Here is a 27,090-nt window from a genome sequence, read left to right as displayed (position 1 = left end):
ATTTTCCTCATAGTTAATTCAAGTATTCTATTCTTAAAAATAAGTTTTCTCATTCGAAACTGATATTTTGTATCAACATTCGTATTAGGTTAAGACATAGCAATAGTAGATATGGCCAAATCACTACTGGACTCACTAAAGCCAGGTCCAAAAATATATCATTTTCCCGATCTGATCAACATTGCCATATCGCGGACGCGTTATATGATCGAATGATATTATGTGTATAAGTGATGATATTCTGCAGTCATGATACGCGGTTCGGATTCGCCACTCTATTACGACATACAATACGCGATACGTCCCGTTTCATATCTTGTCGGTTTTAGTCCGCTCCACAAAAGAGAACTAACACAGGACTGGAAAGTTTGATATGCGATCACGAAATGATCAAGATCAGTGTCCACAATGAGATCCTACACTTGATACGGTACTACCAATGACAAAATTATACGGTGATCGCATCACCTAATTGATACAAAACTAGAAAAGGTAAAGAAATTGTTTCATAGAAATACTTGAGAAACGTATTACTACGAAACTGAGAATACACATTTATACAAACACATATAAAAACACACGTACGAGTATATACAAACATAATAACAAAACAAACATAAAATGTACAACTATTACATTTTATTTGTTTAGAATCCCTAATGGATTCATCAATACACGAATGTTATGTAATTCCAATAATATTACATAGGTAGTTAAAGACTAAGCCCCCTAATCAGTTCTTACGCGGCAGCTTACCGGAATGCTTTATCTCCCATACCCCAATAACAAGCTATCACGAAATCATTAAATTTTAAATTACCCCAAAAGGACATAGTCCACGGGACCTCCCACTTAAAGGGCTCACTAGTGCGAAAACAGGAACCTTTGACCATCTATTTTATAAGTTACCGGAGTTTAATCATTATTACTGGTATCATCATCACTCACATTTTTTATTTTAAATTAAATAAATAATTAATTTTATTAAAATAAATTATTATATCAGTCATAAGTAATAAGTAATAAGTAATAAGTAATAAGTAATAAGTTTATTTCAATTAACAGTTACACAGCAAATTAAAAATAGTACAGAATAAGGCAAACATAAGGTAATGTGTATCATGAAACCCAATTTCGATAATACTGCTATAGTGCAAGACTGAGTCGCAGTTAAAAGTATAAGTGTTGGAGGGATTTTATAACCATCATTTTTTCTATGCGATATTAGAATGAACAGAAGTTTTTTCGGATGTGGCATTGTTCATAACTCAAAACAGATTACAAACCTTAAGGAATATTGATTTTAAAAACATTACAACTCCGTTAAGTTATGAAAATTAAGCTTAATTTGCTATACTCCGCGAACAGCAGGAGAATCTGTATGGTTTAATTTATAATTTCTGCAATCCGTATACTCCACACCAAACAGATTCTCGGCAATGTACCCTCTACGCACGTTTCGCTCCGAAACCGGAGCATCCTCAGGAGATGTTGACTTTACCATGAATAATTGTTCTCCTCCGTTAAGCTTGTATCTTTAATGTACGTAAGCTTGTAGCTTGTATCAATAACAATTTATGTAATAAGGTGTTGTAGAGCTAGTACTGTAAAAATGTACATTAAACTTCTTTCTTCTTTCAATTGGGAATGTAAAATAACCCTTGTAATTCTCTAGACTTCAACATTGAGTGACATTATTGCGGAGTATAAATAGCCTTTTTATCCCTGACCTATGTCACTTATACTTTAATGTCAGTCCTTCTCCCCCCTTATGCTCGATATTATTCCTTCCTACCCTCACGCAGAGTCCATAATAGAATAAGCATTGTGTGATTTGGTTTTCACGGTCACCTGTTATAAAAAAAATGTCTAATAAAAAGTTAAAATTAATAAATTGCCAGCCTTAGACGAAGTCGAAGCGATGTCGCTTGACGTAACCTCGTTATATTAATAATATGATGCCTACCGTAGCTCGGAGTCCCTGCTTGAAGGTTTGCTCCTCTTAAGCATTTAGAGAGACGCCAATAACAGAAATATCCTCCAGGACCGAACAGGTCCTGCAGAATATCTCAGTATCTACAGAAAATTCTTCGTAACATATTAAAACAATGTTACTATGATGTTAAACTTTGCCCTTAAAGCGCAAGTAAACCAAAGTTGAATCTTATCAAATAAAAGTAAGACAAATTAAAAGCTTGCTGATTAAGGTTTATCACACAACTAAATTAAAAAAAAAAGTAATTTTAAAGACCGACCTATATTGCAATTTGCAAAACTTCCATCCGTAAACATTATATTTTCTTAACCTGAATAAAGCACATTACCCTTCTGAGGCTTTTCTCGTAAAAACGCATTCGCAACGGGGGTTTTCCATTTCAAATTGTAACTGCAAAACAATGAAATTTATCAAAAACAACAGGTTGTAGTTTGTGATTCCACTGTTGTTTATTTATATAAACGATTCCATATTAAGGTGGGAATTTATGAAGTTGGTATTTTCATACTTACGCTTTTATTTTAGCTACGAGTATATTTACCCATCCAAGTTTTCGGAACATCAAACGGTGATTACCTGCAAAAAATTAAGGATAGTTCTTAGTTATTTAACTTTAACACATAATGAATCTTTAAAATACAGTGCAAACAACTTCCGAAAACCAACGCAAAAGTATAAATCACAAAACGCAATATTCGTGTATGAAGTCAAGAACATTTTTTTAAACATCCATCAGCCTTGGAGATTGAAATTCGAAATAACTTAATTGAACAAATCAAGTTAATTTAAATAATATATGAAACAATCAAAAAGGAGGAACTATTATATTATAATTTACATAAATAAATATAAAATTCAAACTTCAAAATTCATTTATTTCAAGTAGGCCTACTTTATAAGCGCTCTTGAAACGTCAAGTATATCTGTTTGTAGTGACTCTACCAACTAAGCTATAACTGAGTTTATCTCTATATTTCAAAACACTTAGGCTAACAAGGATCCGACATCTATTCTGTTGCTATTTGTCCTGCCGGTCGTTGGTACATCAAGTTAAATTTGGACTGTAAGCGAAAAGTCTCCAAAGGCTTCGGCATCGGCTTAGAAAGAGTTTTTCTTAACATCCATAAAAGGGTTTTATTGGTATTGGAAGATGTTATTTGTCCACAGAATTAAAAACATACAGAATCCTCATTCAGCTTTTTTTGTATGCAGTGCATTGTTTCCAAAAATAGTGAAAAGGCCCCCGTGCGTCTCACTTTACACCTGCTAGCTCACGAACTTTTACCCTTTTTATGGTACACGTTTTATGGTCATCACTTATACATTAGAGGTAAAATAATTACTGTCAACTGCTCAATGGTATGAAATGACTAACCCTTTAGTAATGTTTGTTCGACAAACATTGCTAAAGTGGAGTGGTTTTTTCAAGTGACCCATTGGGGTCAAGTAAGTAAGTATTGACTTAGCACAACGTGGCAATATATATAGATGCATCATCATCTACAGTCTATTAACGTTCCACTGCGGGGCACAGGCTTCGTCACTCGTAGATGAGACGGTTTTAAAGCAAAGACCCACCACGCAGCAAAATTATGTAACTATCTATTAGCACCGGTTAGGAAAATGGTATTATTTTCGGTCTGGGTAACTATATTTTGATCGATCCCCTCTCCTATAAAAATGGAGGCTTGTATGTTTACAGAAACAAAAGACGCGTGGTGCATAATATCAATATAAAAACAATCCCGATTATTTGTTGATATGATGGGTTTGGGTAGTTTCTAAACAAACAGAGCTTACGGATATATGTGTGTTTGATCATAGTACATGTGTATGATCATTTAATGATGCGCACATATATAACGATATTACTGCTCCCATTTCGGATAATTCCTTGGTTTATTTGCCGGCAACATTTTCTTTTTTTTGTCTTTTGCATAACGTTTTTTTTATTGTATTTAAATAGGAGGAGGATAGGATACTGGTATATTTTTTATATAAAATATAAAAAAAAAAAAAATCTTCTTAAACATGATGGTTAAACATGAAACAATAATATTGTTTGAGTCTGGGAATATTTTATTCGTCTATATTTATCTCTGTAATTCAAGAATCACACTGTTATAACGTTGAAATTTCTTCAACAGAAAAACAATACCTAACAATTCTCAGCCCAACCCGGGATTCGAACACAGGACCACGAGATCTACATTTGAATATGGTAACCACTAGATCAACGATGAGTTATGATGTAGATGATGTAGTTGTATAAACATTTAACAGATTCAGGTAAATTATAAAGAAAAAAAAGATCGTATCTTAATGCTAGACAGACTTGCATAAGAGTAAGTTATTACAGGTAAGAAATAAAACAATGAAATTATCAAGCGTATATATATATTAATATAGTAATTTTTGTTTCAGACTCATATTTTTTTGTTTTAGTAGAAAGACATAATTTCTATAACACTAAAAGATACTTAAAAATGCTTGTCTAAAATTGACAATATTGACTTCTATCATTTACAGGTCAGAGTAGTTCATTGGAAATTTCTATTTGGTTAAAATATACTTCATATTATTGTGTGCGTGAAGACAAAGAGAACAAAGCATTGTGCGAAGCGTAACAAATTATGTGCGTACATTATTAACATCATTTTTATAACGATGGTTACGTCAAAAAAAACGAACGTAACTGTGTCCACCGAGCTATAAGAGATACTTGTTCAGCGATTCGGTAATTTACTGTTGCAAAGTCATTCATAGAATAGCAGTAATATCATTGAAATAAACTCAATGGAAACAAAAATCTTTTTATATCAATATATATATGTATCTGTCATGAAGTATAATATATTTGTTTTTAATATTTGTGATTTCACTTGTACCTTTCAGCTTCAGGACAGCCAAAGATCATTGACCATACAGCCTACTCAGTCGTAAATGTTTTTCTGAAAGACAACTTTCGTTAGCATCCCACTACCATCTTAGACTGTATCATAACTTACTATCAGGTGAGATTGCATTCAAGGAAAAAGAAAAGAAGATCTTGACTGTTCTAAAAGGTTGAAATGAAGAAACAACAACAAAAAAAAAATCGCAAAATTATGAAGATATTTTTTTGAATTTTCTATATACGTGTATCTAATAGGACAGGAAATCCACCTGTGAATTTATAAACGATCATATTACACACATAAAGTATTAAAAGAAACTAAAAATCCAAAAATCCAGTCAGTCACTTGTACCTTTGAGTAGTATGGTCGCAGATGCCAGATCTAGGCGGATTAGTCAACTGCTAGACCTAGGTCTTTTGTAGGGAGATTAAAATACCACGGTCTAGTGCCTCTTGGGTTCAGCGACTCGCTGCTACTTTAAAATGATTATAAATAGCAAACACTGCGATTATGAAGCTTTAAAAAAAAATACATCGGTACGCAAAATTTTACGGTCGTGAGAGTGCCAGATCCATACGGACAGACATCCGGACGTCCTCGAATATTTTTGTTAGTTTGAGTTTTTACAAATTTAAAAAAAAAATTGTTTTTAAAAATATCAAATGTTTAAACAAGTGTTTTGTCTTGATGCATGATAACAGTATACTATAAGTGCAATGTGAGAAAAATACATTCATTCTTATTTCGAAAAGTCCTTGGCTTTCATATATCAGGAGTATAGCATCACCTCAACGCTTCGCTTATGAGGCGTGCACAATATAAATTAGACTAGTATGGGTTTAAATTTAAACAAGAAGATATTTTACTTGGTGATGGAGTCTTTTCGTTTATGCATTTTTTTATGAACAGTTTTATAGCATTATAGGGAAGTATATTCGCCCAGCGACACAACTCTTTCGATAAAGATAAAAAATAAAAAATTGAAACAATGTGAAAGTTTCAATGCAGCTTGACTTTTATTCGCCCGGCTCCCACTTGACCGGTCGTGACGTCGCAACGTCATTACGCTCGCTGCAATTTTACAACAACTGATTTCCACGATGATAGAAAAGCCGAGTAATTTATGAAGCTATATGGGTATTATGTATGTTATTTATGAAAGAAAGCAAGCAAAGTTTCTGGGTCTGTTCACTTAAGGTTGAAGAAGTGGGGCACCTTAGCTTTGATTAGATTAGAGGAGTGTGAAGATATTAAGGAATTTGGAGTCCGAAGAAAGGATGGTGGTATTCCAGGTATTCAAGTTAAAACAGCGCGAATCAGTCGTTTTTTTAAATAGTTTTAGTACACGGGCAAAGCAGATGACCCACCTGAAAATATAAATATAATACCTATAAGTACGTTTCTCACGAATCTTCATAACCATACAAGGTTCATTATATAGCTTCATTATAGGCAAGAAACCATATCAATAAAGCGGTATTATACTTTAGCAGTACCACAAAATAATTGCTGCGCACATCATTATTTTTAATACATTAATGTTGCTCGCAGACTGTTGCAAGAGCCGCAAACTCGAGATAGAACACTGAAACTTGCAAATTATGACGGCAACATAAGCCGACCGCATTGGAAGCACGAATATGACGGAGGAATGAATTTACCCTACCTGAAGCCGATCACTATAGGCTTGCTCAAACGGGCGGTTCTTGTGTGTGTGTGTGCACCATCGTGGATAAAAGTTGTAACTTGTACTTGTTGAAAGTGACTTGTGCCTTTTTGGCGCGCAGATTTTCGTCCTAACTGAGACTGATCATACAAGAATGTCTCAAACGGAAGATTCTTATATTTTGTAGCTAATTTTTATTTAAATGCTAGAGTGTTGGATTCCGTTGTTTGGCTTTAGATAAAAATAATTGTAGTTCCTCGATTTCATCATGATCATCAATTCAACCGACTGACTTCCACTTCTGGACATAGGTTGTAGGGAGTTCCAAAATTAACGGTCCTGGGCCGCTGTTCACCTTGTTGAGGGCCGACCTACGTTGCGTTTACCGATGCCGATGCCGGAGACGCCTTTCCAGAACCTTTACCACTTCAAAGACAACGACGACGACGACTCGCTGATCTATGTATGAATCGATCACGTAGAGATTCCTATTATAGCTGATAGCTCTCATCATCGCCCGCTGAATTAATCTAACTCTTCTCACGAGGCCGATAGTAACCGATCACATTTCAGATCAGTAGTAGTAATTACTGGCAACACACAGTGTTCTTAGACTTTGGTCTTCAGGAATTGAGGGATTTAGATGGCATTTACTCTTGCTGTTGATGTCATTTGCATGCGCCTTTTGGGACTGTTGTGGTTTATACGAATCCTGCGGCAGTCTGCGATTAATATAATACAACGTACCAACGCCGTAAACATTAGACCGTGAAACAATTAAAAATCAAAAGTGATTCACAACATTTATCAATGTAACCATTGCGGTAACACGACGCCGGTTTGCGGTTACAACAGCGTGCGACGGCGACGACGGAAGACAGCAAACCAAATTAATACAAACGTAGTACGTACGAGTACCACATGAGAGAATATTATTACAAACATTTCATATTTCTGGTGGACATTCGAAATTTGAATTGTTTATGTTTCATTCAAATTAAGGTTAAATATTTTGAATGTCGAACTGTTACAGGCTTCGCCCGCACTAATTGCGTATACCTACTTAAAACCTACTTTCATAGTCAGTGCGAATGATGAGTGTCTGTTATCGGCTTGGCTCTCTTGAAATAGGTAAAAATCGGTAAAATTACATTTGTATCTATTACGTATTATATAATATCCCATATAGGTACTCTCCCTAAATGGCTAGACCGATTAGTATGACCGTGTGATTATTTCAATGGTATGAAGGAACCTTTTCTATGTTTGTCTGAAAAGACAATTGAACCCGGTAGGTGGCGCTGCTTTATCGGGAAGTACGCAGTCGAAGACAGGTCCGCTGGTATAAAATAAAATTTTTGTAGATCATATTTATTGGGAAGTTTAGTTAAAATAGGGCCTACCGCCCTCACTAGATAAGTACTTAATATCAACCACGCAAATAAATCAATGTTACATTTCCTTTGTAACTTTATAATAGTAACTTAATCTGATGAAATTTCCAATAGCCCCTAATTTATCGTAAGTAGATACCTACTGCATTAATGCTTCGGCAAGCTTTCCGCATCCGGCGAGAGTGTGCAATAAAACAGCATATTGAATAGGCGAGACGAACGGAAGGATGTTCTTCATAAATTTTAACTTGATCGAGGGTTCTATTATCCTGAGCCGAAGCGACGCACAGCCCTCGTGTAACTGCCACTTTTTGCCCTTTATCAGCAATACGACTCTCGATAAGGCACGCGCCGCCCATTCAAGGTACCCTGAGTTATTAACTGAGATATTTCGCTGTTGTATCAGAAATGCAGTTTGTCTGACGTGCATTTTAAGTGTTTGTAATTAGAGCTCGGCTGTGGCGGGCAGATAAGACATATCACCTGGTGTTCAAATTTATGACCATTACGCTAAAGTACTAGACTAGTGCGTGCAGCTATAGGTCTATGGAGATAAGTAATAGACGCTCTTCCACTTTTAGAAAGCTTAAATGAAATGATTGAATGAAGTGTGAGGGCAAATGACGTTTCGTGGAGGAGAACGGAAAGAAGTAGAGTTGAGAACAGTGGAGTGGTGCGGAAAGAAGCGGTGAGGATTGGAGTGGAAAAGTAAATTTGAGCTTAAATGACAAGGAAATAAAAATGCAGTTAAAATTAAATTAACAGACAAATATGTATGCACCTTCTAATGCGTGGGCACTTAACACTTAAGCCAATAATTATCATCATCATCATATTAACCCATTATCGGCCCACTACAAGGCATGGGTCTCCTACCACCACGCTGGCCCAGTGCGGATTGGTGGACTCGACACCTTTAAGAACATTATGTAGAACTCTCAGGCATGCAGGTTTTCTCACGATATTTTCCTTCACCGTTGCAGCAAGTAATATTTAATTACTTAAAACATACATAACTTACAAAATATAACCGAATAATGCTTAAGGCAAAAAGCTTCGCATGTGTTTAAATAAGACTTAAACTTTCAAAGTATTCCTGTTTAAATCAAATTTTATATTGATGGCTTCCATTTGTTGCTTGCCTATGCAACGATAAGTTTGCAGGGGTCATCCATTGCCCATAAGACTGTAAAGTGTGTTGCAAACACACGACACGACTCTACGACTTGCGACAGACTAGCAAACATAACAATACATAGTCTATTTAAGATGCTAGATTTGGAGTAACTATAACAAACAACAGTAGTTTTTTTAAATAAAATAAAATAAATACTTTTTTTAATTACTTACATTCAAAATTTTCTGTTATTTCCTAGTCTATAAAACTCTGCTACAACTATTGAGTGTTACAATTAAAACAATTTTGAGGGTTTTGTTACCTTTTTAGAAGAAACATAACTGTAAAAAATATTTTTATTGTATATTAATGTAAATAACTTTACGGTACGTAATCTCTTCATTTGTATTCCATATATTAATTTTATAAATGCGAAAGTGTGCTTGTTTGTTTGTTTTAGTTCGTCGTGTTTACGCCCTTACTAAGGAACTGATCGCCTTGATTTTTTAGTGTTAGTCAAAAGGACGCAGAGTAACATAAGCTACTTTCTATCTCAGGAAAACATCCTGTTCCCACGGGATGTAATGAAAGGAATAAACGCGGATGAAGAACGCGGGCAACAGTTAGTAGGCGTGTATATAGTAGATTATAGTATATATGTCTAATACAAATGTAGAGATGGCATCATCTGGACATCATCTGAACGTCCACTGCTGGATATAACGCGTCACTGACTTCATCAAGCGACTCGCTTGATGTAGTCCGTGCACAACGTGAGTGGTCTACGAACGCTGCATTCACCGGTGCGAGGTTGCCATTCCAGCACCTTGGGACACTAAAGACCATCGGTTCTCCGAGCCATGTATCTCGTCTAATGCCACTTTACCTTTGAGACACTGAGCTACGTCGGTAACTCTAGTTCTTCTATCTACTCATTCCTGATTTGATCTCGTAGAGAACCTCTATGCTGAGGTATCTCCATTGCCCGCTAAGTGACACAGTTTGAAGACTTTGGTCTTCACGCACTGAGGTATTTTGGACGAGAAGATGTCTTGGAGTTTCCCGAACGCGAACACGAGGTGTATTCTCTGATGGATTCTGGATTGTGTGTCCTCGGTATATGTATATTCTTTGACACTAATGACACAAATAATTAGGTATTATAGATATTTCGATTTATACAAATATGCAGATTAATGATATTTATTATTTATGACCTCTTAAAGTTTGTATGTTTTGTTTTAAGAAATTTTATTAATATAATATGATAGTTATAAATATTACACAAAATAAACCTATTGCAAACTTGTCTTGATTGCGTTACTTGAATTTAATTTTACGTTTTCATTAGTTTGTTTATTTCGTCTCGACTCTCTGATTTTGTTAAGGATTTCGTATATCAATTAAAATTCTTCACTCGATAAATTTATTGTAACTTGGTAACTAATTTGTAGGGGTGACCGAAAACAGAATACTTATGAAAATAAAAATAGAGTAACTTTAACACATATATCAGTAACAATATCCTTTACATAATCATGTTGTCCTACCTTCTAAATAATTGTTTTTTAAATTGTCAGAACAAGAAATCCCATTCTGTGAATTTATATCTTTATAAATAACCACTCCGCGCACGCTAATTTTTATTGCAAAAAAACTAAAGACAGTAAAGGGCTAACAAAATGTAATTAGTATAATAAAGGTTTGCAACTACTGCTTTAATGACCATGGGGTCAATGTACTTTTGTCTCAATTCATTAGGCACGGACTATAGGTATACCAAGTCATCGCTCACGCACCATATACCTACTATTATTATAAACGTGAAAATACGTCCGTTGTTTTAAAACGTATGTTCGGCACAACCAATGTGACTACAACATTGTGGCTACGCCGCAGTAACAATATCTGTTTTTATAGTAATAATTGACGGAACAAGCAGATGGAACATAATTAATGAGGAGACGGGAAGAGTAACACCACGAAATATTAATTTTAAACTTAATGTAGATAATAAAGCCTTAACAACAGATTTCGAGGTGGCTACTGCTTTTGAAACCTTCTTTACCAACATTCCCGTCTCCACAACAGAATCATTAAACTCTTCACCAGATATGGCTCTCTCTCTATTAAAGGAAAATGTGCCTGAGTGTAACCATTCTTTTAAATTCACGCATGTTAGTGGCTCTGACGTTATTAAAGCCTTTAAATTATTAATTAATAAAAAAACAAATGATCTGTGGGGCATTTCCGTAAACGTTGTCAAATCATTAATTGATATTGTTGCACCCGATTTAGCCTTAATATTTAATAATTGTATAGATTGTGGTGTGTTTCCTGACTTAATGAAACTTAGTAAAATAGTTCCATTGTTTAAATCGGGTAGTACTTCTGACCCCACTAACTTTAGACCAGTATCCGTACTACCCACTTTCAGTAAAATCTTTGAAAAACTCATTTTAAATCAATTACTTTACCATTTTCATAAGTATAATTTACTTCATATTAAGCAATTTGGTTTCACACGGGGTCGCTCAACAATCGACGCAGGTGTTGAGCTAATACAAAACATATTTGAAGCCTGGGAGGAGTCACGTGATGCACTTGGTGTGTTCTGTGACTTATCTAAGGCGTTTGATTGTGTTCAACACGAAACGTTAGTTAGGAAACTACACCACTATGGAATTCAGGGTGTAGCTCTAGACTTAATGAGTAACTATCTACGCGATAGAATTCAGAAAGTCGACGTGAATGGAAAACGGTCTAATGGATCAGTTATGAAAATAGGTGTCCCACAGGGGTCTATATTAGGACCATTTCTGTTCCTTATTTACATTAATGACCTTCCTTACCTTGCCAAGGATAAACACGGGATAGTTCTGTTTGCCGATGATACATCACTGACTTTTAAAATAAATCGACGTGAACTAGCTTTTGACGACGTAAACAACTCTCTCGCTAAAGTGGTACAGTGGTTTGAAGCTAATAATTTGGTTCTTAACGGAAAAAAAACCAAGTGTATAAAATTCACTTTACCTAATGTTAAACACGTGAAAACCACTGTACTACTTAATAATGAGGAACTGAAACTGGAGGATACGACAGTTTTTCTAGGAATAACGTTAGATTCTAAACTTCAATGGGGCCCTCATGTAAATAATTTATCGAACAGGCTTAGTTCTGCTGTCTATGCGGTAAAGAAGATACGCCATATGACCGACGTAGAAACTGCTAGACTGGTATATTTTAGTTACTTTCACAGCATTATGTCATATGGAATTTTACTTTGGGGTAATGCTGCTGATATTAGCACTATTTTCGTGCTGCAGAGGAGGGCTGTTCGTTCTATCTACAAAATGGGTCCGAGAGAGTCATTGAGAGATAAATTTAAAGATTTTAAAATAATGACAGTGTATAGTCAGTACATATTTGAAAATTTAATGTACGTCCATAAAAACATTTCTAAATTTAAGAAAAAATGTGACTGCAATAATTTAAACATTAGAAGTAAGAATAAACTTACAGTGCAATATACTAGGTTACATAAAATTCATAATTCGTTTAAAGGAAATTGCATACAATTCTACAATAAACTACCAATTGACATCTTGGAGATGTCTCTTAAAAAGTTCAAAGTTTGTATTAAACGTAAGCTTATAGAAAAGTCCTATTATAGTATACAGGACTACGTAAACGATAAAAAAGCTTGGGTGTAAATTATTGCTCTAACCAGGTTGCTCTTCTAATAATTTAAAATTACATGAGAGAGATGGCGATAACAAAAAAAAAAAAAAAAAACACCCGGCTAAGTTTGTTGTGGGCTTCTTCTTAGACCGGGACGCGTTTGGAACCCTCGTAGCTTTAGTTTTAAGTTTACGAATGTGGTTATCGCCATCATCTCACTACCGTGTAATTCTTATGTACGCATCAAAAGTGCCACCTGTGGGCCTACTTGAATAAAGATATTTTTGACTTTGACTTTGACTTTGACTTTGATGGACCACCTCATGGTAAGTGGAATACCATCATCTATACCCAGTGGCGCGCATAGGGTTTTTGACCAGGGTATGCATAAAGCATGTATGGTACATGGCATAAAATTGAAAAATTCCCCTCCAATACGAGTGATATAAAATAATTTGGGTATGCAGTGCTTTTGTGCATGTATGAAGTGCACGCCACTGTCTATACCTAATCAGAGCAACACTTTTTTTTTTTAAATATTAATAGCGGGCAAACGAGCAAGTGGGTCACCTGATGGTAAGTGTTCACCGCCGCCCATAAACATCTGCAGCACCAGAGGAGCCACCGATGCGTTGCCGGCTTTTAAGGAATTTGTTTATCCGCCCCTTGAATAACCCTAGATTGTATTTTTGAGGAAACACATCAGATTGGAGATTGTTCCATAATTTGCACGTGCGCGGTAGAAATGATCTGGTATTTCGAACAGTAGAAGAACACCACGCATCCTGATGATGAGGGTGGAATTTATTTCGCAGTAAAGCATGAAGGAAAACCTCTTGAGGTGTAGACGTTGAACCTCCTATGGCGGTAACTATACCGGCAACCACGCCTTTTTGACTGGAACATAGCATTGCAAAAATCCGGCTTGGCGTCAGAAATAAGCATGGTGGCAGTATTTCTCCGGACCGATGCGTCACAAAAAGCTTCTACTACTACTAAAAACATAACATTTTCATTCATTTTCGCAAAGCTGCTCGTGTGAGCGCGCTGTTAGAGTAGCGTTGATGATCTCATAGTGAGACTGAGAAAAAACAAACCTATCTATGTTTTAGGTACACAAAAAACACAAATTACAATTAAACGTGTTCTAGGTTTTATTGTAAGATATGTATCTATTACGTAAATGGGCCGGACTAAGTTACTTCAAAAATTATAAACTTGGAGTCCTTTATGAGTATGGTAATTGGATAAGGGGTTTTTGATAGCTATTACCTACTCTTGGCTTTATTTATTTATTTTATTTATTTATTTGGTATCTATGACCCATCACTACACACTACACAATAACATAAATAGAATAATTAAAAACTAACCTAAATCAAAAAAACTTACATTAAATATTAATATGCAACATAAAAAAAGTTACAAATTAAAATTTCTGCGCCCAGGCAGCCCTACGTGGAGATTAACATGCAACTTGTAAATTGGAGAGTCATATCGATTTATTAGTGCTTCCAGAATGCCGTTACTGCTTACCCACGTTCTTTTCATTAAGGATGCTATTCGTTTTCTTCTGATGGCAAAAAAGTCATCAGTATAAGCCCCCACGAACATTTCTGATGCACTACAATAACGGGGTAAGCCCAACAGCAATCTGAATCCATCATTATACTATATATAAAAAATAAAAATTAAAGAAAAATGACATTTTTAATTTCATTTTTCTTTAATTTTTAATTTTTAGTTAACTAATCTTCTGCTATGTAACATGTCTATTATTTTTAGTATCAACACAAATATTTTTGTTTGTATACCTACCCTCGTTTTTATGTTTATTTCTTGTTATGGAAGGGCGGTGTCTTCTGACACAGGGGTAGTAATACTATTTACCCAAATAAACTATTTTTATTTTTTTATACTGCACTCGTAGGGCGTAAACGAAACGATAGAAAACTATGTTAAATTTTGGTATTATTCCAAGCCGTGTGGTGACGGCAGATCAAAATATAGCTGTCACCACCCCTCTCCATTCCGCGACTAAAGGAATATAATGTAGATCAGGCAGCATCCGCTATGCTACTATTTTACTACGATCACCGACCCACCTGTCCTGTGGTTATTATTAGGAAATGCTCCAGTGGGCGAGGCCTTTGTTCTACCAGTGGACTGTTATAGGCTTATGATGAAAGTACTTCTCTTCCATGAGCGAGTGTATGCTAATGATTATCTTTCAGTGATTCGGGTACAACCACATGGTCTCGAAAGCAAGATGCATCGTATGTATCTTATATTTATATATTTGTGGTCAATATCAGAAACTTATTCCATAGATTTGAAACCAAAACTAGGCAGCAGCACCCTCTATGTTACTATTTCCAATTACTACGATCACCGACCAACCTACCCAGTGGTTATTATTGGGAAATGCTCCAGTGGGCGAGGCCTTTATTCTACCAATGGACTGTTATAGGCTGATGATGAAAGTACTTCTCTTCCATGAGCGAGTGTATGCTAATGATTTTCTTTCAGTGCTTCGGGGACAACCACATGGTCTCGAAAGCAAGATGCATCGTATGTATTTTATATTTATATATTTGTGGTCAATATCAGAAACTTATTCCATAGATTTGAAACCAAAACTAGGCAGCAGCACCCTCTATGTTACTATTTCCAATTACTACGATCACCGACCAACCTACCCAGTGGTTATTATTGGGAAATGCTCCAGTGGGCGAGGCCTTTATTCTACCAGTGGACTGTTATAGGCTGATGATGAAAGTACTTCTCTTCCATGAGCGAGTGTATGCTAATGATTTTCTTTCAGTGCTTCGGGTACAACCACATGGTCTCGAAAGCAAGATGCATCGTATGTATCTTATATTTATATATTTGTGGTCAATATCAGAAACTTATTCCATAGATTTGAAACCAAAACTAGGCAGCAGCACCCTCTATGTTACTATTTCCAATTACTACGATCACCGACCAACCTACCCAGTGGTTATTATTGGGAAATGCTCCAGTGGGCGAGGCCTTTATTCTACCAGTGGACTGTTATAGGCTGATGATGAAAGTACTTCTCTTCCATGAGCGAATGTATGCTTACGATTCTCTTTCAGTGCTTCGGTTACAACCACATGGTCTCGAAAGACAACATGCACCGTATGCCTACATCTTATATTTGTGGTTAAAATTAGAAACTTGTACCCAAAAACCATAGATTTGAAATAAAAGAAATAATGTTCATGCAAAATATACCAGACCAAAGTGGTCTTAATAGTTCTAGTACATAACACCGTACGACTTACCTATATTCTATCACTGTGTAGTTGAGATTGGTAGTTGGAACCGCCATCTAGGAGTACAGATGATAAAATTGAAGAAAAAAAGAAACACTTTATACACAAACTTCGAAATATATATAAAATAAAGTAAAGAGTACAAAATATTCAGGCGTGCACAGGCGGCCTTATTGCTGTAAGTAATCTCTTACAGGAAACCTTTAAAAGACAGGAACAGCTGCAGGAAAGCACCTTATAACTATATATATATATATATATATATATATTTATTTATATACAAATATATTGTATATACAATTAATATATATATGTATATAAATAAACGTATTAGTCAGCATCTTAATGTTGTAGATTTACAACGGATTTATTAGACCATGTCGGATTACAAAGTTGAATTACGTGCAACTAGGTACGTAGTAAGACCCCACGCAAGTACAGCATTGCATTGTTTAACCAGAACGGATCTGCACATAGTTATTCTAAAATCTTTATTACGTATTGCTAAACCGAAAAAAATAACCAGCGTCATATCTGCCAGTGCAAAAAAATCTTTTTTTGCGTAGGTTTCCCTTGATTATCGATTAGACTATATGCAGGTTGGTTTTTAGCTAGAGTTATCATTATTATTATCAATCCACTACCAGAGTACTACATAAAAGGAAGGGTTTAGGTCGTAATCCACTACGCAGGTCAAGTGCGCAAAAAAAAGTTACTTTGTTTGAAGATTATTTACGAAAAATTAAGTATTATTACATAATGGATCATTAAATAAATAAATATCCTACGATACACATTGACATCAAGCCTCAAAGTAAGCGTAGCTTTTGTTATTGGTACTAAGATAGCTGATTAATATTTTCATGAATATAATACACATTTTTTATCCATGTTCTGATACGTGCCGCTTAAATGTGGACAACTGTGTTTCCTGCCACTTATAATTTGAGTACCTTCAAGGCTAGTGTGAAGGCTTTTTCTAGGCAAGCGTGCTCCAACCTAGACCTCATCATTGCTTTCTAACGGGCATGATTGTCGTCAAGCACTGGCCTATCGTTAAAAAAAAACCTTAAATACTTATAATAAACGAATAAACACCCAGACACTGAAAAATACCTTTATTTGTACAAAACTCAGAAAAACGATAAAAAAATAACAAACACATGAAGCATGAACATTCATGTTCATCACTCAAACATTTTTCCAGTTGTGGGAATCGCACCCACGGCTTTGGTCACAGAAAGAAGGGTCGCTGCCCACTGTGCCAAAAGTCTATCTTTGCCTTTGCAACGCTTTGCAAATATGTGATTTATAAAGTGATAATGACTAAGACACCGTGAGATATCTTTGCATTGCCTAGAGTCTCATAGAAAGTGAAGTGAAGTGAATTGTATCGAAAATGCACCCGTATTTATATCGAAACACCCACCGGCACAATGTTATGAACATTGGCTATGAAACAAATATAATATAAACTATTTATTGATCAAATAAGGATTATCAGCACATTTGTTAAAATGCTAAGAAATTTAGTAACATATCTTGCATAAATCAAATTATTGTCATCCAAAGTTTAGTTGTTTACCGAATTTAAAAAATTACTTTAACAAAAGTGTACATCCTAATAACAAGTGAATCTTTTTGAAGTTTTGAAAAATCTTTATTAGTTTTTGAGATATGTGAAAAAAACCAAAGTCCCCTTTTTTTGCAAGCGGATCTTCAGGTTTTTCAAAAATCATCTAGATGTCATTCCAAATCGAATCGCTGAAAAAAGTTAGTCAATAAAGCACTTGTTGACTAGATTGTAAGGGTAATCGGCTATAGGAACGAACGTACGTACTCATAAAGAGCCAGTTTCGGGGAATCTGTGTGTGGATTGCCACGAAGATTTTGTATAACCTTATCACGTAATTTCGCATATTAACGCCTGGTTCTATCTAATATTCAGGAATGAACCCTAATTACTTATTCAGAAACCTCACGAGATTAATTAGAGGTTAATTCAGTCTTACAGATATAGTGGTTTCAAGTAAAAGTACAGTGTCGGCTCCATAGTCATTTTACTTTTACTAATACGGTTTCGGTGTCCCTGATCTTCCTTTTTGCGTTTGTTGATCTGAATAAACAATCCACTAAACTTACATTAATTAGAATGATTTTGTATCGATGCTTTAAATTTAATAATGGCAAGGTAGGCACTAGATTCATCCGAGTGTTCTTTTTCCAAATCGGTTTATAAACCCAGCTCTCTACGTGACCGCAATGGAAGGTCAGATAAGGTCTGGTATATTTTTAGCTTTAAGCTTAGTACATTAAAGGGATTTTCGTGAATCCTTATAATTCTGATGTTGTAACATGTTTAAAAAGCGGAATTAATGAGTTGGTGGAATTGTAGGAAATAAAATATTTCCAGAAAAAAGGATTAGTCCCAAATGATAATTAATAAGAACTGTTTTGAAATTTAACAAAGGTTTTTTTTATATTTAAGGATGTACAGAATTCGGTCATTATCGCATGCAGTGCATTGTGTCTAAAAACAGTGGAAATGTCCGCACACATCTCACTAACACCTGCGGAATGTAGCTAGCTCAAAAACTTTGATTTTTTTTAATTTTATTCTAAACGTTTAAACATGAGAGGTAAAATAATTACTGTAAACTGCTAAATGGAATAAAGTGACTAACTGCCTATTCGAGAAACACTACTCTTTAGTAGTGGTTTTGATGCTTCAGTATAAGTCGTGTACACGGTTTCTGTTTGTTCTTTAATCTTAATAAGATTCTATTTTTGAAAAACGAAATAAATAAGTTGGAAGTCTTATACATGCAAACAGGGCTATCCCGAATTATAAAAAAAAACCTCGAAATCAAACGAAAATTTATGAATCCTATTCATCTAATTTTAAAATGTTTAAGGCAAGTGGAATGAATAAGTTGGTAGAATATAATATTTGCATCGATGAATACTCTCAATTATCAAGTTATATGCCTCGGGATTAAACAAAGGTTAATTAATCTTGCAGACACAGCTGTCATAGAAATATCCAGTGCTCACAATCGACTCGGGCTAAAATAAAAACAGTTCATAACGAACTTCACCAAGGTCAGATTGTAGTCAAGTGTATTTTGCTATATGAAACCTTTATTGATTTTTCAATGATCTCCCTAACAGAGGAGTATTGAGAGTTTTATTATGCGAACACTTTTCGGACGCTCAACGTTTACAATCAATATAATATGGGCATATAAATAATAACTAAATAACTCTTCCGACGTTAGGCCACGTTTATAAATAAGATCCTGAAAGTAAAATTAATTCATCATTGAATACATGTTCCTACTATTGTGGACATGCTTCTGTTTGGTTCATTGATAAAGTATTTGGTGTGACATTTTCTATCAATCGAAACAGCGCAATCATTTAACTAAACTGTTTCCCAGTATTCTTACTGGGCGCTCTTTTAATTCCATACAAATCGTAACTAACTTTCACGCGATCGAATAGTTAGACGTAGACGGTCTAATAACAGGTTGTCTCTATCATCATTATTTATCATCATATCAACCAATTGACGTCCACTGGACGTAGGTCTATTTAAGGTAGTTCCAAATACCACGGTCTTGTGCCACTTAGGTCTAGCGGCTCCCTGCGACTCGTTTGCTATCATCGACTAAATAAATTCAGAGAGAATTAATAACGATGGATACAGTGCAATACCCCCTACAATACTATCAACTCATAAATCTTCATTACATCTTCGCACTTCATCACAATCTCTTACATTCGACGTCAATATATCATCCGCATTTAAACTTACCATAAGTGATTTAACATTTTTTGCCGCACCTCTCTATAAATCAGAGAAAGACGTGACTTTATGAAGTAGTCGATTGACGAGAAGTGGCCGGCCATGCACTATACGTATCGTCAGTTTTATTGAATACTAGCGGACCCTCGCGACTTCGTTCGCGTATGAGTCAATCGAGAAGCTAGAAAAGATCTGATGCTAACATCATAATCATCGTGGCTACTAGCTCAGTATACCACGTAAAATAATATTATTTTACGTGGTATGCTGAACTAGTAAGTTGTCATTATTTTAGTTGATACATATATACAATAAACATACATCCATCCTTAAAAACTTTCGCATTTATAATATTAGTAGGATGGTACGCATGCGTTCGATGCCTTGCGAATTGCTGTTATTTGCGAAGAGTTATGTCCTTTATCTCCAACAACATTTATTACAAATTCATAAAAATTAGACATAGATGCCTGAATTATTAAAATCGGTTAAAATTTAACGCAGCCATGAAGAAACATTTTTATAAAAATAAGGAGATGATATTCCGTGTCAACATATAGATGTCGACCCGGAATATCAGCTACCACTATACCGCATTTTATTAAAATCCGTTCAGTAGTATTCACGTGATGCCCGGACAGATAGACAGACAGACAAAAATTAAATAAAAATCGTAAATGGACTCGTAGAGTTTAGTATCGATTATATCGGCGAAACCGATATAATCGATACTAAACTTCCAGCATCTTAGGAACTTTGCCTCACTGCGGTGGTTTCGAAGAAGTTTTAGATTTTATTTAGTTTTACATAGTTTATTATAGGTTATATTAAAAATATATATATATAAAGAATTAATAAATTTAATACCTAGAAAAAAAAGAGAATGACAAATAAGAAGCTTAAATCCATGCACATCAAAAATGTTTGTAGTAGCTAGATAAGGATTATCTGAAACGTTTCAATCTAAGGTTGACCATAACAAGACCTGACTTGATGTATTCTGTATTTTATTTACCGTACGCTGTACGTCTCAATAAGTGAATGGCATGCGGAACAGGCCTAATTTATGAGAGGCGGCGCCTCATGAAATTCAAATGACGCTCCGCGATGTTCACCTGGGGCTGTGTGTCACATCCAGTGCAGAATACGTTCTTTAGAAATATCACGGTAATTGGGTATTTGAACGCTGCTCTCTTATCGCAATAACGATAATGCTATTTTGTCTATTGACCTTGACTGTCTTATGTTTTTAGTGGAAGTGTTTGTGTTGTTTATTTAATTGAACATCCATCATTGTCTCCTTATGGCATCGAAGACCAGCACTATAGCTTTGGTGTCTCCACAGGTATAGTAAATGCTGCGTGTCGGCCATTTTGGGACCACACACGCAATTATAATTCTTCGTTTCTGTACTAAAAATGTGTATTTGATTTTCAAATAAACGTGGGCAACATCTAGTAATTGAATAAATAAAAATACCGCGTAAACGGTCCCTTTGGGTTTACATGACTGCAATAAAGTTACAAGTAAAAAATGTAATAACTGATAGTAAACTGTAGTTTCGCTCAATAAAATCTAGTTCATCGTCACCAACCTGTGGCGTGCATAGACGGTATGCACAGGGTATGCAGATGATATAAAATGAAAAAAATCTCCAGTACGAGTAATAAATACTTAAGAGTATGCTTTTTATAACTCTTACAATGCCTATTTGGAGATTTTATATTATCTTGCATACCCTGTGCATACCCTCTTTGCACGCCACTGTCACCAACCATTGTAAGAAGGGTTTAGGCCGTAGTCCACCACGTTGGCAAACTGCGGTTGGCTTCACACGCGCTTGAGATCATTATAGAGAACTCTTAGGCATGCAGGTTTGCTCACGATCTTTTCCTTCACCGTTAAAGCAAGTGATATTTAATTTATTAAATTAACGCATATAACTTCGAAAAGTTAAGAGGTTTGTGCCGGGAATCTAACTGGGTACCCCGAAAAGGAAGCCAAAGCCATATCTAATAGACTATTACCGCTTTTTTATCATCATCATCATCCGCAGCCTATTAACGACCCACTGCTGGGCACAGGACGTTTCAAGAATAGATCCACCACGCTGCTCCAATGCGGGTTGGTGGGCTAAAACGACTATTATCACAGCGTCAGTGATAATAACCGTCTTCGTTTCGTATCGTATCGTAAAATCTAGTTACAAGGGTTTATTAACAATAGTTAAGAAAACTATTTTCGAGAGAAATGAGTATGTATCGCGTTAAGACATCCAAATTGTACTAACTTGCTCTATGTTTATATCTCTGTAACTACTTTTTTCTTGGTGTACAATAAAAGTGCATTCATTCACTCATTCATACATGAGGATTTTTATATGGCCATAAATTTTTAAGCTGGTTGAATCCTACTCAAAATCTTAGACGTAACTTTTTAATCTTATTTCAATTCCTGCTTTACTGCAATCACTTCTAAATACATCACTATTTACAATTTACTTCTAACTCAACTTGCGCTGTAAGTGGACGATTAATGATGTACCGATCGTACATTTTTTACAACTTTCCGCAATAAGTCAGCGGCAGACGGTGTATCGCCTAATTGACGAGATGAAGCCCCGGCTCATGAAATTCAAATGGGGCTCCTAGATGCTCACCTGGGGACTGTGACAAATTGAGAGCTGAATACACGCATTTGAACCGTTAGGATATATGAACGTCGGAGTTACATTTCTTTTCCTTCAAACAGGGTTGATACAATGTTAGATGCTATAGATGTTCCCGCGTCCGCATTGTTCCGGTTTTTTAAGGAACCCCGGTAACTGTTTGTTTTCCCCATAGAATTAAAAATATACAGAACCCTCATTTAGCCATTATTGCATAGAGTGTATTGTATTTAAAAACAGTTAAAGATTACTTCACACCAATTCACACTTCCAATGATGGCAGCTCACAAACTTTATCTCATTTTCACATTTAAGAACATTTAAGGTAAAAATTACTGTAAACTGCTAAATGAAATGAAATGACAAACCAATTTATCGAGAAACACTTCTTAAGTGAAGTGGTTTTTTATGCTTCAGTCTTAGTCGTGTGCATGGTTTCCGTATATTCTTCATTCTGTGGTTTTCACTATGCGGTCAGTGGCATGCATAGAAGGTATGCACCAGGTCTACAGATAATATATAATGAAGTTTATAATGAAGTAGCGTTCTCTAGTACGTTATAAGAATTTAAGGATAGGCTTTAACTGTTAAGTTTTTTATAACTCAAACTGGATATTAGTTTGCACGCCACTGCAGGCTATGCCCACCTTTTTTTTTTTTACAGTACATGTTAGCCCTTGACTGCAATCTCACTTGGTGGTAAGCGATGATGCGGTCTAAGATGGTAGCGGGCTAACCTTTTAGGTAGTATTCAAATTCAAAGTTCAAAATTCATTTATTTCAAGTAGGCCTAATTAATAACTTTTGAAATTAATAGGCACTTTTGAAACGTCAGGTCAGTCTGTTTGTAGTGACTCTACCACCGGTTCGGAAGGCAGATTCCACAGAGTACGGCAGTTATATTTAAACCATACCTTGAAAAGTTTCTACGCGACATCTTACGCTTCAAAAATCGTTTAGCGGCACATCTTTGTCGGTACGTTGATAACTAGCCACGGCCGAAGCCTTAAGTTGATGGACACAGCCCGGTACTCTGTGGGACGTGTGAAGTGAAGAAACAAACATTCCCTCTTAATAATAATTGTGTGTATTGTCGTAGTATATTTATTTATTTAATTATTTACAGTATAGTTAACGCTATAGTTTACAAGGCCACTAACTACAATTCCTTTCCTAATCTTGTGTATTTCAACATACCTACTATCAGTTGAAGATCGAACCTGAAACTCAGACAAGCGACTCCCAAGTAACAAAGTTCTCCTGTAGTGCACAGTTTACAGGCTCACAGCACTAGTACCTCTCTCTTAGTGGTTCCAGGTTTTACTATCAAGCTTATAACAGGTTACACGGAGTTCGTTTAGGTTTATAGTACACCTGTTCCTATAAGTTGACTTATAGTCATGTATAGAACGAAATTATAGGCGCAGTAAAGGCTAAGAAGGCCTATAAAAGTGTTGTATAGGTGTAAATACACTTGAGAAAACTTGCTCCAGTAAGTTACACTTATAATTGTCTACAAGAAGTAATTATAAATCCGCTATAAGTGTCTTAAGCCAGTAATAGTAATTTATAGAACTAAATACACTTAGAACCATTTGCATTTGTTACTTGACCTTGTAGGGGTTTATAAGTCAACTTTACGTACCAATTATAAGTGAATTAGTTCTACAATGGTTTCCTCTAAGAGTAAGACGTACGTGGTATTATTGTGGACTCTCGAATGCTGTTATAGTCTTAATTTCTATGTAAAGGTTTCTTGTAAAACTATTAGTGTCCAAAGATATCTTCGTGAAGTCCATTTAAGAAGACAATTGCTTTTAATGTTTATCGCATCTTCACGGCCATTTTGATTTCTTTTGAGTCATTGGGTTTTTATTAAATTATTATAAAAATGGATATAAACAAATGGAAGCGGTTAAAAAAAAGCGGTTCATATAAAAGGAAAGTGCAGAAAACATACCAACAAATGATAAGTGTGCCGAGTACTAGATTTACATCGAGCCAAGAACGTTCTGTAGAAGATGGTGAGGGTTCCGGACGAAATAATAATTTTCAAGATATTAGTCCAGGAGTTAGTAGTGGCGTTTCGGTACAAAACAAGGTTTTGACGGATGACGAGGAATATATTTGTGACAACTCTGATTCTGAGCAGGAAGATGAAGATGACTGCTATTCAACATACGAGGAGAATAATAAACTACGTAGTAACCTTAGTAAATGGGCAGTAGAACACAATATTCCACATGTGGCGTTAAATTCATTATTAAAAATTTTAAATATAAAGTTGAAAAATATCCTCCCTAATGACGCACGAACTCTTCTACAAACAAACAAGGCAAATGTGGATATTATTTGTTCAGCTCCAGGGGAATATTGGCATAATGGTCTGAAAAAATGTTTAAAAAATATTGTTGAAGAGCTCTCTGTCCCACCTGATAAAATTTCTTTAAAAATAAACATTGACGGCCTTCCAGTGTTTAAAAGTTCTAAGTACCAGTTTTGGCCCATTTTATGTTCAGTATCTGAAATTCCACTGCCGCCTTTTGTCGTAGGTAAGTACCTGTTACGTCAGCTTCGTAGACAAAATAATGAAAATCTTAGATGACAATGTTTGCTTTTTTCATAGGTATCTATGCTGGTGATGGAAAGCCTAAAGATCTTGACACTTTTTTGGGACCTTTTGTAACAGAAATGCAGCAACTTCAAGAGGGACTTAAAATAACAGACAAATCACAAAGAGAAAAAATAATACATGTCAAATTAGGAGCATTCATTTGCGATTCACCTGCAAGAGCTATGATAAAAGGTTTTTATTTCACTAATTACATAGTATAGAAACATATAGTACTATCAGCTAATTAACTAATTCAGCTAATTAAAAACAATATAATTGTTTCAGGTGTATCGAACTTTAATAGTAAACATGGATGCCTTAAATGCACGGTGGTCGGGGAATACTCTCACAAATCAAATACTGTGACATTTCCCCAGTTTAATTGCCCCAAAAGGAATGACCAAGACTTTCGTGAAAAGAAATACGGGCAACACCACAAGTTAGACTCGCCGTTACTCAAACTCAACATTGATATGATTGAAGATTTTCCGGTGTCAGATTCGCTGCATCTCATTGACCTGGGGCTTATGAAAAGATTACTTATAGGATGGCGTGATGGCAATTTTGGTATTTATCTAACTAAATGGAGTGCTAGCGATATAGCTAAAGTTGACAATTTCTTAAATGATTGTGAAATGCCTACAGAAATACATCGGTCAGTTAGATCACTGGACATTTTAAAACACTGGAAAGGTTCAGAGTTTCGTAGTTTTCTTTACTACCTTAGCTTGGTGATTCTTAAGGAGGTCTTAAAAGAAGAAGCTTATACACATTTCATGCATTTCTTTTGTGCTATCACAATCTGTTCGATCGAAAAACATTTTAAATTCCTTCAGATTGCTGAAGAAATGTTGGCACATTTTACAGAACAGTTCAAAAGAATATACGGTAAAGACTATGTGACAAGTAACATTCACAATCTCTCTCATTTAGTTGACGAGGTTAAAAAATTCGGGACTCTGCAAAATTTTAATGCCTACGAATTCGAAAATAAACTTCAACATTTTAAGCATATGGTAAGACATGGAAAAAAGCCACTACGTCAAATTGCAAGGAGAATCATTGAAAGGGATTTAGTTGAGTTAAATAGTCTAACAACAGAGAACAACAAATGTCCAGTTATAAAGAAAAATGTTTTATGTTTAAATTCATTTATATTATCAAAAAAGAAACAAGACAAATGGTTTCTCACTAATGATAATCACTTGGTTGAATTCATATCAGTTTATATTAAAAACAATAGTCAGACCCAGGAGCAAGATATAGAAATACGTGGTTTTGTTGTGCAACAAACTCAAGATGCATTTGAAAAGCCACTAAAATCTTCTTTTTTAAACATTTATCAGTGTGATAATGATGAATTACATCGCAACAGAGAGGCCGATATTTTCAAAATTTCAATTATTAAGTGTAAAATGGTGAGTATTTTGTATGGTAGGAAAATGTTTTTCATACCTTTGTTACATACTCTGTAAGTGAACATAATAAAAGTCTGTAATAATCAAAATTAAAGTTTTATTATTTCAATAACAATTTTTTTTATTACAATAATCTTAAAGCGAGACCAAAATCAATCTTAAAAGGTATAATCAATGAGGTAATCACGTTCCTTTCCTTTAGCATATTGACAAGAATACAGTCACAATCATTTATCACAATTACAAGTCCTTCAGTATCTTGTGTATCAAATACTTCCTTTCCTTTATTTATGCTTACATATAGATAAAAATAAATATAATTTTTGACTAACCAAACGTGACTTTAAAATTAATAGCCAAAATTCGTCAGATTACTAAGTTATGCTAACGAAATACTCTATAGTTGTAGGTTAAACAAAAAAAGTTAAAAAATTTAACATTAAAAAATTATGTGCTTAAAAATTAATGAACAAAACTCACAATTCCAACAAATTAAAAAAAATATACAAAACTATGGTAAAAACAGCAT

At 35.1% G+C, this 27,090-nt stretch overlaps 1 protein-coding gene across 1 annotated transcript; it reads left to right on the top strand.

Annotated features, from left to right (window-relative positions):
- Window positions 1-24,648: 24,648 nt before the first annotated feature.
- On the top strand, window positions 24,649-26,749 carry LOC120631242. The gene is made up of 3 exons (XM_039900724.1): window positions 24,649-25,081; window positions 25,156-25,335; window positions 25,429-26,749. Exons 2-3 carry the CDS (start codon window positions 25,221-25,223, stop codon window positions 26,616-26,618), a joined length of 1,305 nt encoding a protein of 434 aa, XP_039756658.1. The 5' UTR covers window positions 24,649-25,081; window positions 25,156-25,220; the 3' UTR covers window positions 26,619-26,749.
- Window positions 26,750-27,090: the final 341 nt, after the last annotated feature.

This window comes from Pararge aegeria, chromosome 17 (genome assembly GCF_905163445.1).
Source record: "Pararge aegeria chromosome 17, ilParAegt1.1, whole genome shotgun sequence".
Taxonomy (NCBI): domain Eukaryota; kingdom Metazoa; phylum Arthropoda; class Insecta; order Lepidoptera; family Nymphalidae; genus Pararge; species Pararge aegeria.
This window is presented reverse-complemented; position numbering and strand designations above follow the sequence as displayed.